At 35.0% G+C, this 17,226-nt stretch overlaps 1 protein-coding gene across 12 annotated transcripts in view; it reads right to left on the reverse strand.

Moving 5' to 3' along the window:
• The window catches only part of Ush2a (usherin), a 738,328-nt gene that overhangs the window by 337,745 nt on the left and 383,357 nt on the right, over positions 1 to 17,226 (reverse strand). For all 12 annotated transcript variants that reach the window (XM_078022812.1, XM_078022814.1, XM_078022813.1 and 9 more), the window contains exons 33-34: positions 4,703 to 4,862; positions 3,144 to 3,315 (exon numbers count right to left, since the gene is read on the reverse strand). In XM_078022812.1, coding sequence (XP_077878938.1) covers positions 3,144 to 3,315; positions 4,703 to 4,862 — 332 coding nt within the window. The remainder of the gene's footprint in view (positions 1 to 3,143; positions 3,316 to 4,702; positions 4,863 to 17,226) is intronic.

A 17,226-nucleotide genomic window follows, 5' to 3' on the forward strand; every position in this document is an offset into this window, starting at 1 on the left:
CCATAGCTATTTGTCACTATTTTTTCTTATTTATATCCTAAAAAGTTTCCCTTGCTAACTGTACTTAAAGACATAATGTAGTATGTGATATATAATTTTATATTTCTTAAAACAGAATGTAGAAGAAATTGAACTTGTTTTGAGAATTATGTGGTATTTTCAAAGACAATGAAAACATCCTCTTCTTTGGATTGCATCATCCGAGATCTATAAACTTTTAACTTGTTAGAGAAGCCCCTCAAAAATCCAGGAATTCATGATATATTTTTCTGGTTAATGAAACTATGCATAAAAAGACTGCTAAAATACATAAGTAATGCATTAAAAAGTTGCCTTCAATGTTTGTTGTTCTGGTTTTGCCTGCATTCTTTGTGCACTAAGAAGGCCTATTCTTCAAATTGTTTCTTTTTAGTCTAATCTGATGTCATCTGCATGAGATTGAACAAATGGGTTTCCTGTTTGACCTACCTGTAACAAAGGCCACACCATTCAATGAAGGTGAATGCTGATTAAAATTCTGGTTTGGACAGATTAAACAAATAGTGGCACTTATTAATGATGCCTCTATGAAATGGCAAGGTCTTTAAAAGCCTGTGAGCCATTGAAATAAGACATTCCAAACTATTTTCTTTACTTTTATTCACTAATAACAATTTGAAAACAAAATTCACAAAGTCATGATACCACCATGACATGATGAGTACTAACTAAACAGACTAGAAATTCAATTTTTATATAAAGAAAAGCATGAATAATGAAATTATTATCAATTATTTTTGAAATTATGACTATTAGGAAGATCCAAAACTAGCATTTTTGAGATGTGATTGTATTAATAGTTTCTTTATTTAATTGTTAATTTATTCTCTTTATTAGGAACTACCATGCTTCAAAATACCCTTTGTTGAATGCAGCAAGTCAATATACTATTTCTTTCAGTGGAAAGATCATATGCTTTGGAACTACACAATCCCTAACTCTGATATCTCCCAGCAAATTATTCAATTATACCAAAAGTCTCAGATTATTTATGAAATAATTGTACTGGGTGGTCCTTCATTTCATTCAAGAATAGTTTGTTGAGCCTCCAGTTTCCACCAAGTACTGTGTTTTGAACCGCACATAAATGTTAGAAAGAGGCCATCTCTATGTTTCTGAAGTTTATTATCCAGTCAAAAGCAAAAATTAAATGAAGCCACATGAAGAAAAATTTCTGCTCTAAGCATGAAGTAAATCACAGTGGTTCAAATCCCCATGAATCTTCCTGTATCCCAAAAGCTGTTTAAAGGCTTTGCTCTCTGGATGTTTTGTTTGCAAGCACTTAGTCAACATGCTAAGACAATCTATAAAGATAACTCCACTTTGCTGAGAACCTGATCTCTTTCTACTAATCTAATGACCTTGAGAGCTGGATATTACACTGAAACTGTGAAATATACAATAATCCCTCAATTAACCAAGATGAACCTAAAATGTTCTGGTTCATTTAATTTATTGCTTAACAGAGTTAAGTAAAAAACCTTTTAGTTGAATACTTCCTGAAAACACATTAGAGTATTTTCTGCCCTAATAAATACAGTGAAATTGAAAATAATGTGAGCAAGTTTATTTCCCAGCAAGTATTAGGATAAGGACTTCCACATCTTTATGACTTCTCACATCAGCATTAGTCAAGGCTGAAAGATACTGAGTCCAAAGAATACTGTTTAGGGTTGCTATTTTAGCATCTTGGAATTTTAGGGCTCAGAAAGACATCAAAATCATTTAGTTCAATATCCTAATTTTAGACTTGAAGAAAGTGAAACTCGATGTGGTTAAATAAATTTGCCTTAGGTTACTCAGTTAGAGGCAAAATATGAATTTTAATTCAGGGGAGCAAGCTCCTAAGTTAGTGGTATTTATTTTTCAAGACATCATTTGCCTCCTTCTGATAAAATCCCAAACCACAATAATTCCTGTTTAATTTTGTTTGTTCCAAAGCAATTCAGAGTTTTCTTGAGATTGATATTACAATGATTTTGAATATTGTGAACGTCTCTGCTAGCTTTTAAAAATCAAGTCAATATACTTCTTGCTGAATAATACAATTGCAAGTAATCAAAAGTGTCGTTTCATAGACCTATGTACTGTGCCAAATACCTAGGCACATGGAGTCAGCTTTGATGGGATTTTTAACATTGTCTGATTGCCCTTGTTTTGTGGTGTCAAGTCAGAGAGTTAGCAATAGTTGAATGTAGTTTATTTTCTCGTGGTATAATATTTAGAGCATTCAAGAGCATGTTAAGTAAAATGAATGCATACACAGTGTCTACATAAATGTAAATTTATTCATAATCAAGAGCAGAATATTTTCTATGGCATTTATCAAAGCAAATATCCTTATATAGGTATTGCTATAAAATGAAGAGTGTGTTTAAAACAAATAGGGACAATCTCATGTTTATATTCAGTTATTTTCAGATGTGCTATTAAACTTAAAAAAGATTATATTTCATCAAAAATACAAAAGGAAATACTGAGTATAAATTCCATGGTAATATCAAGGTCTTTTAAAAGACCTTTATATAAAAGTGCTATTTTGCATTAAAAATGCTATTGTCTATCTAAAGAAATTTCTAAACTATGTTGATTCTAGAGTTTTATTAAGTGACTTTTCTTCCAGGATCAAAGTCTAACAAAAACCTCAGTATAAAAACAATCAAGATTATTTGGGTATCATTTAATCTTCATTTAAAAATATAAGATCTAAATTTTCATAGTGTCCATTGTTTTTTAACTAAATACAAGCACCATAGAAAATTATCCTTGTTAATCTAAGCATTTTTTGGCAAAGCTCTCAATAATTACAATGTTCTAAAAATAATTAAAAAAATAATTATGATAAACCAAAATTATATTTGGGGAAAATCTACTGATTCAATTTGTTTATTCTCTCATTTTTCAAATTATGAATAATCAAATATTAGATCAACAGAATTCACATTTAGGGTGAGAGGCAAGTTTTCAGCACAAATATCAATAAGTAACATTTTGGTGTTTTGCATTTTTTGTTTTAAGTGAGGAAGGGAGAAAAGATGGAATAAAGGGAGGGAAAGAAAGAAAGGAATAGAACAGAGAAAATGATAGAATTAAAGTGAACTTACTCCCAATTTGATGAGATATTTATTGCCAGGGAAAATGTGTTGTAGCGTGTGATCCTGGAAAAGTTCAGTACTGTTATAGACAACATTCCAAATTGCAAAATCATGTCTGTGATTTGAAATATATAATATATAGCGTTCTAGAATTCCATTTAGTTTCCTTGGTTGTTTCCACCTGGAAATGGAAAATATATATATTATTATCATCACTCAATCAAGTCAAAAGTGACATGTGCAGGATTTTCAGAGGACACAGGTGAGCTTGGATATGTGCCACTGTAAAAAAAAAAAAAAAAAAGCACTGAATGCTAAAAAATGATTCATTTCCAAAAATACTACAATAATTATTAAATGCCTATACCAAGTGGCATAAAGAAAACCTGGTGTAGTTCTTGCCCCCGGTTACTAACAATTTTAAATAGCTAATAATGTGAAAAAACAAATAAGGTATGAGTGGGTATTCATTTTGAATTCAAGCCAGAGAACAAAATATTGGAAGAAACAGAATATCTGACAATTTATGACATATAGGAGAGAAACACTCTCTCTTATAAATCCTTATTTCAGGAAAATAACACAATTTTCCTAAAATTTACAGCAATTTAACATAGCATTAACATGTAATTATAGAATACAGAGAATTGAAGATGGCAGGGGGCTAAAGTAATCAGGGAGGACTTCTTGGATGAGGGAACAACACTGTCTATGATTGTGCACGAATTTATACTCAATAGAGGGATTGGATTTGGATAGGTTGAAGACAAAGCAAGGGATATTCCAGATGAGGATCACAATATGTCAAGGAAAATGAGAAGGGGAAGTTGCAGAATGGATAGGAAATAGTTCATCTGAGAAATACTCAGAGTAGTAGAAAGTCTTTTGGGGCAAGTAATGTGGCTTGACCTAAGAGCAACCGAAAGCCAATCTGAGAGTTGAGACACAGGACAATGTGATATGAATCTTAATGCTTTTCAGTTTGAATAAATGTCCTAATTTATTGTCTACACTTTTCATTCAGAGTTAAGAAATAAAAGTCAACAAGATTTAATTTGTGGTAAGACAGGGCTATTAGATTTTAGCTCAACACTGCAATACACTTTATACCTTATGGATTAGGAAATAGATAATAATGACTAATATCAGAATCTGAACATGTTTGTATGTAAAATTTCCATTCTGACCCAACTTCAAAGGAATAAGGAAATAAGAAGGTCCTACTTCATATTCAGAAGAAAAATAACGACATAATGCTTTACAATTTCAAATCCTTACAAATAATGTTCCACATATACAAAGCTGATGGTAGACATGTGAGTGGTCAGTTTTTTCTTTATTGAAATTTGCACAGAATCTGTGTACATATGTGGTTCATTCTGATTGCTTAAAGACAAAATGGAAATTAAGTTGGCAAGTGATAATCAAAGGTTCCCAGAACCACTGATCTAATCATTCCTATGCATTTAATCACAATAAAATTAATTTTATGTCACAAGCCCTTCCCCTGATTGAACTCACTGGGATTCTTGCATGAACCAGTGTGTGACAGACACATTTCTACTTACTGTACATATATAGTTCTAGAATCCAGGGGAGTCAGAATTGGGGGATCCACATATTCTGGTGGCAGCTCTGCGGTATACAATGTGATCCGGGAACTGTTTGTACATCCCACGTGTGTGCATGCACTCAGTAGAAACTGATGGGGTGTAAATACCCCTAAATCTAAGGGAAGAAGAGAAAGGAGAATTTATTTACTATTGTACTTTTTATTCAGGTGATTTCACTCCTCCTCAACATTCCTACCTCTGAGAACTGTTAAAATAAAGCTTAAAATAAGAATCTGTATCCATAAAAATCAATAGTAATATAATACAGGGTGTTTTATCCCTTAAATGTACTATTGTCATATTTAGGTAGACAAGTGTCACTCAAACTCCTGGTTTGAATTTTCATTTTAACAACTTGACTGTTTTCTTCAAATATGACCAGGTAAGTCATTTTCTGAGTTTAGACTTTGTTCAACGACTATGTTATAAATGAGATAATTAAATTATTTTAAAGCATATTTGAAGACAATATAAGATACTTTTGAAATGCAAATATGTAGCCCATAACGATGACTTTGAGTTTATAATTGTTTGCCAGATTCCTTGCTATCTATCTGGACAACTATTATTTGACCTTCATATTGTCCATTTCCATGCAAATCTCTATTTCTTTTTTGAGATGCTCTAATACTTCCCTGGTATAGAATGGAGTAGTTATCCTCCTCTGACCCCTGTAGTGCTCTGTATATACCTTTAGCATGACACTTACAACACTGTGTCATTATGTGTTTCCATGACTCTCTGATCAGCTGTACTATACATCTTTAGAGAAAGAATAGTGCCATATTTACTTTGCATCTTCAGTATGTAATACAGTGACTGCACACTGTAGGGTTCAAATGCATGTGTTTGAATCAATATGAAAGAATGAATGTGATGATCTATATACAGTTGAACTTGTTATGAAAGATGACCACTAAAAGGAGGATAGTACACTAGCCAGAAATAATCTCTCTTTTCCCTGAAGTTCTGTAGTACTTTTTATTCCTGTCTATCCTTGGAATGGATACCAAATCCCTTGCATTAGTATAAACTAATTTGTAATTTCCTCATTCAATTCTAAAGTACCATGAACATTTTACTTATAAAGGTACTCAATAATACAACCCAAGCACAGTCAAGTTTACCAGGGTTTAAACACCCCTTATACTTTCACATTGTACTAAAGTTATCATTATTTTCTACAATAGTTTTGAAATGTGTTAGTCACAATTTAAGTAACACATAGTCTCAAATCTCATTAACCTTGAACCATTACTATTTCATGTTTAAAAGATTAATGAAATTCAGCCTAATTCAGGCAAATAGATTTTGCATTGCACTGATAGCAAAAGTAAACTAGGAAAAGAACACTTTGATTTTCATGCAAAGTACAATCAATTGGCTAAACATTTAGGTCACCAGAAAAAAAGGCAAAACAGTTACTTTGTAGCCAATAGAGTTAAATTGGGGTAGAGGTTGGGGGAGAAGTGGTCACCAAGAAGAGACTGCTAGTGCTTTTGATTAGATCTTGTTTTCTTTGCAAATTCTGCAGTACACATATCCAATGGTGCCAACTTGACAAGGGACAATTTCAACCAATGTGAAGAGAAGACACATTGCAAGGACACTAAAGTTGGTGGTGAAGCAGGTGGCAATGCCAGTGACTGCTGACAGATGGCAATAACAGCTGCACCATGTGCACAGGAGTGAAACAGAACCGGAGTGCCTTCATTTAGACCAGCATTTTATGAGGTTTACAAAGTTAAAAATCATGAAGCAGTGGATTCAGATGAAACCAAGAGTGTAAACTATTATTTACTGTGGAAAAACTTCATGCAAAGAACAACTCTGACCCAATCTTGGCCAACATTATAATGTGGTTATATGGTAACACAGTAGATCTGCTATTATTCTGTTCTTTTCCTTTCCTTCCCCTGATTTGCAGGAATTTGGTGGTTGTGGGATATCTCCCAAATATACCAGATTATTTTGGTAAACTGTCACTGAGATTGGATGCTATGGAGTTCTTTGGCCAATGAACTCCTTGGAATGGGGTAAATTTTCTGTCTTTCTTACATTCTAGTTTATTGAGGCAGGGACTTGGCTACCAATTTGTAGGTGATGAAGAAGTCACCTCATTCAAAGAAAGCCTGATATTTGCACAACTAGAATTTAGTTATCTCTAGCTGGTAAGTCAAAATGCATCCTAGCATCACCACTTTGGTATCTCCATATCACTGAATGCCCTGCTCTTCTTCATACTATAAACTCCATGCTTTGAAAGTAACCTTGATCATCTAAATCCTAAATTCATCCAGGATATCTGCCTAGATGGGCGTAGTTTTCCGTAGCAATTAGTTCAGGGTTTGTTTTTAGAACCTGGATTCTACTGCGACAAGATGGTTTCCTCGTGGATTAGGAAGCATCCAATTCTATGATAACTGGGACTGAGAGAAAAACAGAATAAGAAAATGAGCATGCTTGGAAGGGTCACATTTGGTTGAGAGGGCTGGCATGACTGGTGACAGAATTGAAACTGAAAATTAGAAAATTGTATGAAAACCTTCTTTGTATCATTTAGGTTTATCCCTAGACTATTGTATAGTTCATGGATGAGAAAGAGGCTACATTTTAAGTGATATCCAGGCTTTAAACTGAATGTGTAACAGGGTTTAAGAATGTTAGTGCTGTTTAATATAAAACATGCTATGAAAAACTTGGAGCTGAATAAAAAGAATTAGGGGTGCTGGGGTGATTTTAATAGGCAATAGTCAATGGAGGTCTCATTGCAATGGTGAAATTTTCAGCAAAGACCTTAAAAGAGTGAGGGTAGAGTAGTTGGGATTCTGGGGTAGGGAGAAACGTTCCAGGAGAGGGAACAGGCAGGGCCAAAGCTTGGAAGGAGGAACTCACCTGGCATGCTTGAGGAATAGCAAAGAGGCCACTGTGGCTGGAGGAGAGGAAATGAGCCAGAAAGAAGTAAGACATGATGTCAGAGGGCTAATGAGGGATCACATGGGCTTTGTCAGTCTTTGTAAGAATTTGGGGTTTTTATATGAGGGATTCTACTTAGGAAGCCGCTATGGATTTTGAATAGAGATGTCACATAGTGGGGTTTGGACTTCATGAGTATCATCCTGGCTGCTAGGTACTATATAGACTGTACTGAGAGAAAATGTAAGAATTGTCTCTAGAGAGACAATTGTGATACTAAGTAAGTGGAGGCTTGTATTACTCAAGTAAGATGGTTGGATTTTGGATATGTTTTAAAGGAAAAGCTATCAGGGCTTTCCTGTGTCTTATAAGTAATCTATGAGAGAGAAGAGTAGAGTTGATGCCAAGGTTTCTAGCCTAAGCAAAGAGGATGAAATGCTCATTAATTTAGTTGAGGAAGAATATGCAAGAGAAAATAAAGAATTCATATTTTAGACAGGACATGTTTGAGATGTTAAACAACTAAGTCTATTGTCAGTTTGGCAATTTGCAAACAAGCTGAGAATTACAGGAAGACATCCTATCTTGAGATATAATTTGGGAAGCAAACATCCTACAGATGATTTTTTAAAGTGCTTGAGAATACAAGTTGAGTGAGGGTAGTTAGAAAAGAGAAGAGATACAGAAACTCAAATCCTGGGTTACCATCAGAAAAGGCCAAAAGTTCAATCAAGGACAAATTGAGCAAATTTATAAGAATTATACTTCAAATCAGAGGAAGATGACTACTAATTGACCACTGTATTTAGCAAAATGGCAGCCAGTGATAATTACACAACTGAAATTACAATAGATTTTTGAGCATTCAAGCTGGGCTCAAGTGGGTTTATGATGGAATAGGAGAAGATGAATTAGAGACAAGAATATAGACAGCTTCTTCAGAAGTTTTGTTGCAGGGAAAAGCAGAAAAATAAAGCAATAGGTAAAAGGTAAAATAATTTTAAAAATTTAAATTAGAGGAAAAGTATGTTGCATGCTTGAGGGAATAATCTGATAGAAAATAATTTGTTAATGGATGAAAGGAGAGAATTGTTGGAAGTTTTTTTAAAAAAATATGTGAAAGAATTGAATATGCCCCAAAGTAGGGGTCACACAAAGTAGAAACAAAGGTAATCCACAATTTTAGGAAGGAAAACAGACTATGTGGGCACCAATGCTAATAGATGGATAGATAGGGTCAGGAGTATTTTCTTAATACATTAAGAAGAAGTAAAGAAGGAAGAAAGACCATCAACCAAGAGTGACTTTTTGATTCTCTGGAGTAACACTGTGCAATGGCCTCTTATTGCTCTTAGAATGAAATTTAATAAGTCAATGAGATCCTATTTGACTAACCACCTGCCCACTTCTAATTTCCTCCAAATACTAGGCATATTTCTGTTCTTCTACATCACAAATTTACACTTCCAGGCCCTTGCAGGTCCTACTTCTTCTAACTGAAATTGATTTTCTCCTGTGTGCTTGGATGATTTTTCCTCATCCGTAAGGCTGACTCCCCTCTGAGTGGTCTTCCTTGAAAGTTGAACAACAAAGACACCCTTGTCCCTAGGTTCTCTCTGATATATGATCTTGTCTCATTCTTTATTGTAATTACCAAAACAAGTCAGAAATTCCCTTATCATTTATTTATTGACTTTTTATCCTCTCCATGAGAATGGAAATTTTTGGACTACATCGAGATATTTATTTATCATAGTCACCACATTTTCTCCAGGATTGACATGACAAGTGATTAGAATAGTTTTTACTTGTTGAATAAATGAATGCGCAAGACCAGAGAGAGACCTTGATGTGCCTTATTCAGATTGCATTTTTTTTCCTCATAAATATAGTAATGCTGAAGAATATCTAAAAATCTGTAAGACTCTAATGAGTACAACTGTCTCCTGACCACTGGATGGGTCTGCAATTAAAAAATAAAGGAGATTCATTGTTAAAAAAAATAAGAAGATAAAATTATACCTATCTGAACTCCAAAACATAACTATCAAATTCTAGTTATTCATATAAAACCAGTAGACAGAGGGTGACCAAAATGTTCACTGTTTTGGAGTTAGGGCATATAGATAATTTAGTTTGGAAGATGGTTACATATTATTTCAAATGTATGATAAACTTGAATAACATAAATGGACAAAAAAAGGTATAGTTTATCAATATCAATTCAGTTGTGAAATATATGCCCAAATCTACTTAACGCATGCCCTATTACACCTCCGAAGTCACACTGATCCTTTCCTCAGTGACTTCAGAGTTGGCTCAGTTCTCTTTTCAATCATAATCCCTTTCTTGGCAACTCCAATATCCTCAGTAATGACTCATCTCCGAATCTGGCTTCGCTTTAACTTCCTCAAATGCAATGTCCTTCACCTCTACTTCATGTATTCAACATTGAGCATAACTACACCCACTACTTGATCATCTTTGGAACTATTTTCAATATTCTATATTTAAAATCTACTCTGTAGCCAGAAATTGGTCATTTCCTACTAGTCACGTTGATGACTTGCCATCATTCCTTTACCACCCCATAATGCCAGTCTCTTAGTACCTTCTAATTCCAAGAATATTTGTTACAGTTGTGTTTTTAACTTGTTGTGCTATTTGATGACCCACTACAAAGCCATACTCTCCGGGCTCTACAGTTCTTCATCTCCCTAGCCCTCGCCTAGGACTGCTATCCTGATTCCTAGTTTTGGATAAATCTTGTCATCTTATATGACTAATACCTCTCATACCACTAAGAAGTGTCTGAAGGACATCACTGAATGTTCCTAAAGAGTCTACTGCAATTTTAGGTTTGCCAATTTGAACTGGGCTCTTGGGACTATGCAACACTAACTGTCTTATTTCCTTGTTTATTTCTTTATTGTACTAGTCTTTTTCTTCCCCCTTTCATGGTTTGGCCAATTATCTTGAGGAACCAAATGTGTCTTAAATTGGAGTATAGCTTCCCCCTCTGAACTCCTATAATACTTCCCAGATGTGCCATGGGAACTGAGATCAATATGGTAGCCATGTTAACCTATTCTTTTACCTTCTTCCCTTTCTTGCCTCTGATCCTCTCTCAATCATTCATTTCTTATCTAAATTTCCCTGAATTAAATTATAAACTCAAAATTTAACCATAAGATTGTAATTAAATACAAAACAGAATGTAACTGGTCATGAGGCAGACACAGCAAGAAAAAAAAATCTCTGGATAGCGTCACTGAGGGAATAGAGAAAGAGAGGACTGAAAGCTCCTTCAGATATAATGCCTGAGAGAAACAGGAACTGAGTAGTCTTCCACTCCACATTTCAGATTTCCCAGACTCCTGTGAAAAAGACAGAAAGGAGAATGCAGTGTACAGTTTCTCAGAAGGAGGGGTCTTGACCCCAGTCTCCAAGGTGGAATCCCAGGTCAGGACTAGCAGTCAAGCAAAAGATACGAGCATGGCATCTGTAGGAAGGCAGGGCCACAAGAAACCTTGCCAAGATTTCAGTTTCCCAGGTGCAATGTGGAAGCCATGAGGATATTACTGGATCTAAAGGGTTGTCTCTATAGTCATTTCTTTGCTCAGAGGTAGAAGGCACCATGGATGGCCAAATTCCAAGTGCTAAGAAACCTTAGAAGAACCTGGATGCATTTTCAAAATCAGGGGAGGGGACCCCAAAGTAACTGTAAGTCCTACTAAATAGAATGGGAGTCTTGGAGTAAGTTTTGTTATAGAAATAAAGACATAAATGAACATACTCTGAGATAGAAACATGGGTATATGTGTAAAAGATTGAGATTTTATAAATGCTACATGGTCAACCAGTGCCTTATCCTGCTGAGGATGAGTACTGCCATAAAGACAAAATTTTCAGGACCTGTGCAGAATTAATTTTTGTTTTCAGTTAATTCACACACACAAAAAAGTGAGTTGTTAGGCCACATTTTTGGTTTGGGAAACTGATTGCTATGCTGTTGCTACAATAAGGAGTTGGGGATTTTCCTTGATTCTGAAAATCTGAAAACTATAAACTCAATAGTATATAGATGGTCCGTCTGATTAAATAGCTTTTTTGACTTCCAAGCTATTATTATTATGCTTGTACCGTTCATCTGGAAGTGAATTATTTGTAGTGTACTTCCATAAGAAGATGAAGTATCACCAGTGTTCCTTGGATCACAAAATATGAAGAGAGAGAGAAAAAAAGTGAGAAAGATAGAATCTGATTTGGTTCATGGTGGAGGAAGACACACAGGTCGTCCACCAGAAATCCCTGGTAAAATGGGAGGAGATCATTTAGCAAAGTGAAAGGAAAATTAGAAAAAAAAATTAAAGGAGGAGGCATCAGGTGTGAGGACAGAAGTAGCTGTATAGAAAAGGAACAAATGCAATGGGAGGTTTGTTGTTTTTTTTTTCAAAAATAATTAATTAAAAAAAGTGCAAAAGAAGATTACAGAAAAACAAGGCTAAGGTATTCTTTGGGAGTGAAGCTGAAAACAAGCTAACAATTTAAAATTTAAAGCAAAGAGGAATATAATGACAACTCTCTCCTCCTGGTTAACTGCAACTGATTTGGTAATATGTCTCTGCAGATGTGATTAGGCCCTTCAAGGGCAATGTAGTGGATCAATGGATTCAAACAATTGCAGGTATGTACACAAATGTGAGTCAAGTAAATGGAGGGTGGGGAACCCTGAAAACATAAGGCCACTGTTTGTCAGAGCCCCTTAGCAACAACATCTTGTTTTCCATTTGCTTGATTGCATCATTTGCATAAGATCAAACACAGGGAGTTGTGGACAGGGAAAAACAGATCACTCTAATATGCATTAGAAATGGATCCACAGGCATTATCCTCAGACGTGTTACAAGGAAATGCATCCCAGTGCATGGAAACCTCACCGATTACTGTCAAGCAAACTATAATTTACAATACTGGCCATGAATTATATGCTATTTTACGATTGATTTCATGCTGTTGTTCAGAGAATTTCATTGATCTCAATTTACAAAATGAACCAATAAGTAGGCAATGATTTTCTTTTAACTCTTGGTATAAACTGAGGAATTTATATCTTCTTATTTGTTTCTCCCATTAGAAAATTCAAAAGAAACCCTTGCTTTTTTTTGTAAGGTTACACATGTTATCCTGTTCTGTTTCTGGTTGCTTCCTAATATTTCATAAGTGAAAAACACAGCTTTTTTCCTGTTTTTTCCTTCTCCTCTCTGAGCATCCTTCCCACAAATAATCACTTGGAAGTCTAAAAGTCTGGGAAGACACTACACAGCAGTCACTAACCACATCTTGTCATTTGGTATTCCAATTTGAGAACCACTATAGATGGTTCAGTGAGACACATCTTAAGGAGCAAACATAAGAGGCTGTGTTTTCCATTGATGCTGGAGAGCCAAAAGCTATGCCAGAGTGCATGTGAAATGTCAGGTTGCATTCATCTCTGCCATTGTGCAGCTAGTCCTTGCTCTACAATTGCTTGCTCAGCCTTTTGATTCCAGAAAAATCAGACTCTGACCTTATAATTAACAAAGACCGAAGTTTTATTTAGCCTGAACATCCTTGTTCTTTGCTTCTTGTAGAAGCCTTAACTTGCAATATGCTTTTCCTTGGCCAGGTGAGAAATTAACCATCACCAAGATCCACTCTTGTACTTTAAAACTAATTTGCCTCGATAAGGATTCACATAAAACTGTATCTTATTTACACTCATAGACAAATTCTTCTATTCATGCTTATAGTGTTTTCTGCTTCATCAGAGAAATCCATACCCCTCCCTTTTACCAAAACCCTTTTTGATATGTGTATTATTTATGGTGTATCTGCTGATTCCCCTCAACATGTACATAGTTTGCACTGTACTGGGTTGCCCTTTTAATAAATCTCCCTTGTAAGTTTCCTTAGACAAGTCATAATTATTCATGGTGTTATAAACCCCTTGAGAACAAGGACACATCTTCTTACAGGCATCCCTCATCCCTCAAGAATACTTTGGAAACTCTTGATGGTTGAACAGTGAAACCTTAATTGCAATGACAAAACTGGAAAATAAGAAAAGGAGGGCCTGGTCCCTCCATCATGATTATAAGGAGGTGACAAGTGGTGGGGCAATCTTGCTTATGGAGCTGTCAGTCTGAAGTTTTGGGGGAAACCCCATTACTGTCAGCTGTAATAACAAGGGACGCTGCTGTTTCATTTCTTCTTTCTTTTTTCTTTGACTGGTTAAAACAAGAGTCTTCCATGAAAAATTCTTTAGGCTGACAATGTCTTAGCCAGTTGTCTTCCAGTCCAGCTTCCTGAACATTTCTAATATTCTGTTCCTAAAAAATTACAATTTATTGAACCTAAGGTGTTTTCCTGGTTACTTTAATAATGTAAACCTAAAGTAGTTGCCACTCCCATCTCTCTCTCTTTCTCTCTCTCTCTCCACACCCCCCCACACCCTACCCATTCTACTACCTTGCTTTGCACAAGAAGAGATACAAATTTAGGGAATCAGTAGCTGGCTCTCAGTGTAAATCAGTATTTTCTGCTCACAAACCAAAGAGGAGGAAATTGAGATAATTTCTCAGGGTTATTATCTGAACAAAGTTAGTTATCTAACATGAATCTTTCAAAACTGAAAGTTTTCCTTCCAGATTAGGAAGATTGATGTTTGCTACTGTTTTCCTTCCTTCCTTCCTTCCTTCCTTCCTTCCTTCCTTCCTTCCTTCCTTCCTTCCTTCCTTCCTTCCTTCCTTCCTTTCTTTCTTTCTCTTTCTTTCTTAGTGTGTGTGTGTGTGTGTGTGTGTGTGTGTGTGTGTGTGTGTGTGTGTGTAAGATGCTGAGGATTAAACCCAGGGCCTACCACTGCATTATACTGCCAGCCCTACTATCATAATCTTTAACAAACTTTTGAGTCTATTAGTATTTTGCAAGAAAATACTCATGTAACTGTTAAGCAACTGAAGTTAATAATGAAATGTATGGAGAATAGTGTCTGGCAACCTGTGGCAAGAAAACGATACATTTATGAATCACTATTCCCAATAAAATATGATAGTCAAGATAAGATGCTGTGAATTCAGCAATAATAATAATAATGGCTATAACATTGACTACCACCTACTATTTGCCAAGTACTCTTAAGTACTCTGCCAGCTTAGTAAAGTATCACCTGAGAATAGTTTTCAATGAAGACCCATAATTAATTCTTAAATGTTAATTTAATACCTATTCCAACCTAGCTTTACTCTTGGCAGTGTGTGGCATAAGAAAGTAATGGGTTTCTGCCCTCAAGATCCCTGTATCACTTTTGTGTGGCAACCATACACATTTCTTTTCTTTCTTTTTTCTATCATGCCACCCTTAAGATGCAAATAAAATGTCATCTCCTATAGGAAGCCTTCTCAAATTCTTCCAGTTTGAATTAATTACTCTTTTCTGCTTCAATAATATAATTTTAACTCCTACTATGATGCCTAATATAGATTTACTGTCTTATTCCTCCTCCTCCTGTTCTTCCTTTATTTAAAAAAAAAAGTGAAATTTCAAAGTCAAAGAGGGAACATTTGGGGTCATTTCAAGGGGAAAATTGCACATTCAAGTGGAATTTTAAAAAGAGCAATATGGAAGGAACTGTTTATAGAATGTGGGAGAGGGTTCAGGGAGCATACAAGAATAATAACACACCAATGACTAAAGACTGGCTAAGCTATTGTCTCCTTAGCTCAGAGGCCTACCAAGCTGAGAAGAGAGTTGCAGGGCAGGAAGGGGCCTCCCTTTCAGTAGAGGGACACAGACACTGTCCCTGAAGCTTGTAGACACAGAGCCCAGAGAGTAGGGGTTTGGCCTCATTGTCTCCTGCTTGCTCATTTCCTTCTGTGCCTCCAATTGGTGGAACCCAGAGAGCTCATAAGGTAGAAGAGTAGAAAGCACATGTAGATGAGAAAATAGAGAAAATAGAGAACTTTCACAATAAAAATGATGCACATTTAGAAACAAACAATTTTCACTCATATCAGCAACATATGAAAGAGCTCTTTTCCCAATTCCCTTGTTAATAAGAAGTGTGAGTTTTTAAAATATTTACAAAATTGATAAATGTTAAGTAGCGTTCATCTCATTTATTTCTGTTACTGCATTTACATATCCATTCTCAATTTATCTAATTGATCAATATCTAATGAAGTTGTCCTCTTTTTCTAACTGTTAATAATTCAGTATTTTTTTGGAGATAGCACCTAGCACAGTGCTTATCAAGTGATCAATCAATACTTACTAAATAAGCATACTGTAAAATATTTTAATCTACTTTGTCATTTGTTTTTTAATTTTGGTAATGGTCTTTTTTGGAGGGTGGTGGTTGGATTGGTTTTTTTGTTTGATTTTACTATATTGATAATGTAAATCTTTCCACCTTTAACTATGGTGATGTTTTCCTTACTATTTCCAGAAAGAGAATTTTATCTGGCTGAATAAATACAAATAACTTTACAAAGGAGATACCATTTAAATTGCAAACTACTCAGGTTTTAAAAATGGAGAAATAGACAGGAAAGACATTCTGAATGGGTAGAGCTGGCTAGGGGCATTGTAGAAAAATTGAGCACAAACTCAGAGACAAATGTTTGAATTAGTTCAACAAGGTTCAGTTCAGTTGGTACACAGAGCATGAAAAATGGAACTCGAACTAGACATAAAAGTTGGGCACTGCTTGAGAAGACCATTGGATGCTAGGCTGATAGTTGTAGAGCTGAGTGCAATGGATGTTAATTATGGGGTGGGAAGTCAGGAAAGCTTTTCATCACCCTGATTCTGCCATTACTTGTCTGTAGAACCATTGATTTCATTGAATCTGGGTTTCTTCATCCGTAAAAAGACGATTCTGTGTTAGATGCTCTCTAAATGTAAACTCTCTACTGTATGTTTTCAGAAAACATGAAATTGAGTAAAAAAAAAATTGTTTACTTCTTAGAAATTTCCTCTCATAGTTACAGAGACTAGAAGAGAATCCTTGTTTAATTCATCATAAAATGGCCTCATAATTTAATTTGGAATGATATGCTGAGCAAGTTGTCCTGATAATTCTGCATGTAAGAAGAGAGTATTTAAAATGAAATCAATGGATTCCAAAATGTAAATTGTAATGTTAAAGTATAAAAAGATACCCTATAAGGATTATGCTTCTTTATGTATTCACAAATACAATGCATCACATATAACCAAGGCATTTTAAAAAGCCAATGAATCTTTAATGCCACAGTGTAAATTAATAAGCAGACATATTTTGTCTTATAAGATTTTTACTGGATTATCTATCCTTGAACCACTTCCCTACAATGATAAATTTATCTCTTTTAAGATAGTAACATTCAAAGAACAATTTAGTGGCATCTCCATAAGCAAAACAAAACAAAACAAAACAAAAACAAAAAAACACTTGTAAGTGTCTACACTATGACAGTGTCTAACTATCTATAACTGAGTAATATTCTGTTGGTGATCTCAGATAAAGTAATATATCTGTGAGG

This window comes from Ictidomys tridecemlineatus, chromosome 10 (genome assembly GCF_052094955.1).
Source record: "Ictidomys tridecemlineatus isolate mIctTri1 chromosome 10, mIctTri1.hap1, whole genome shotgun sequence".
NCBI lineage: Eukaryota > Metazoa > Chordata > Mammalia > Rodentia > Sciuridae > Ictidomys > Ictidomys tridecemlineatus.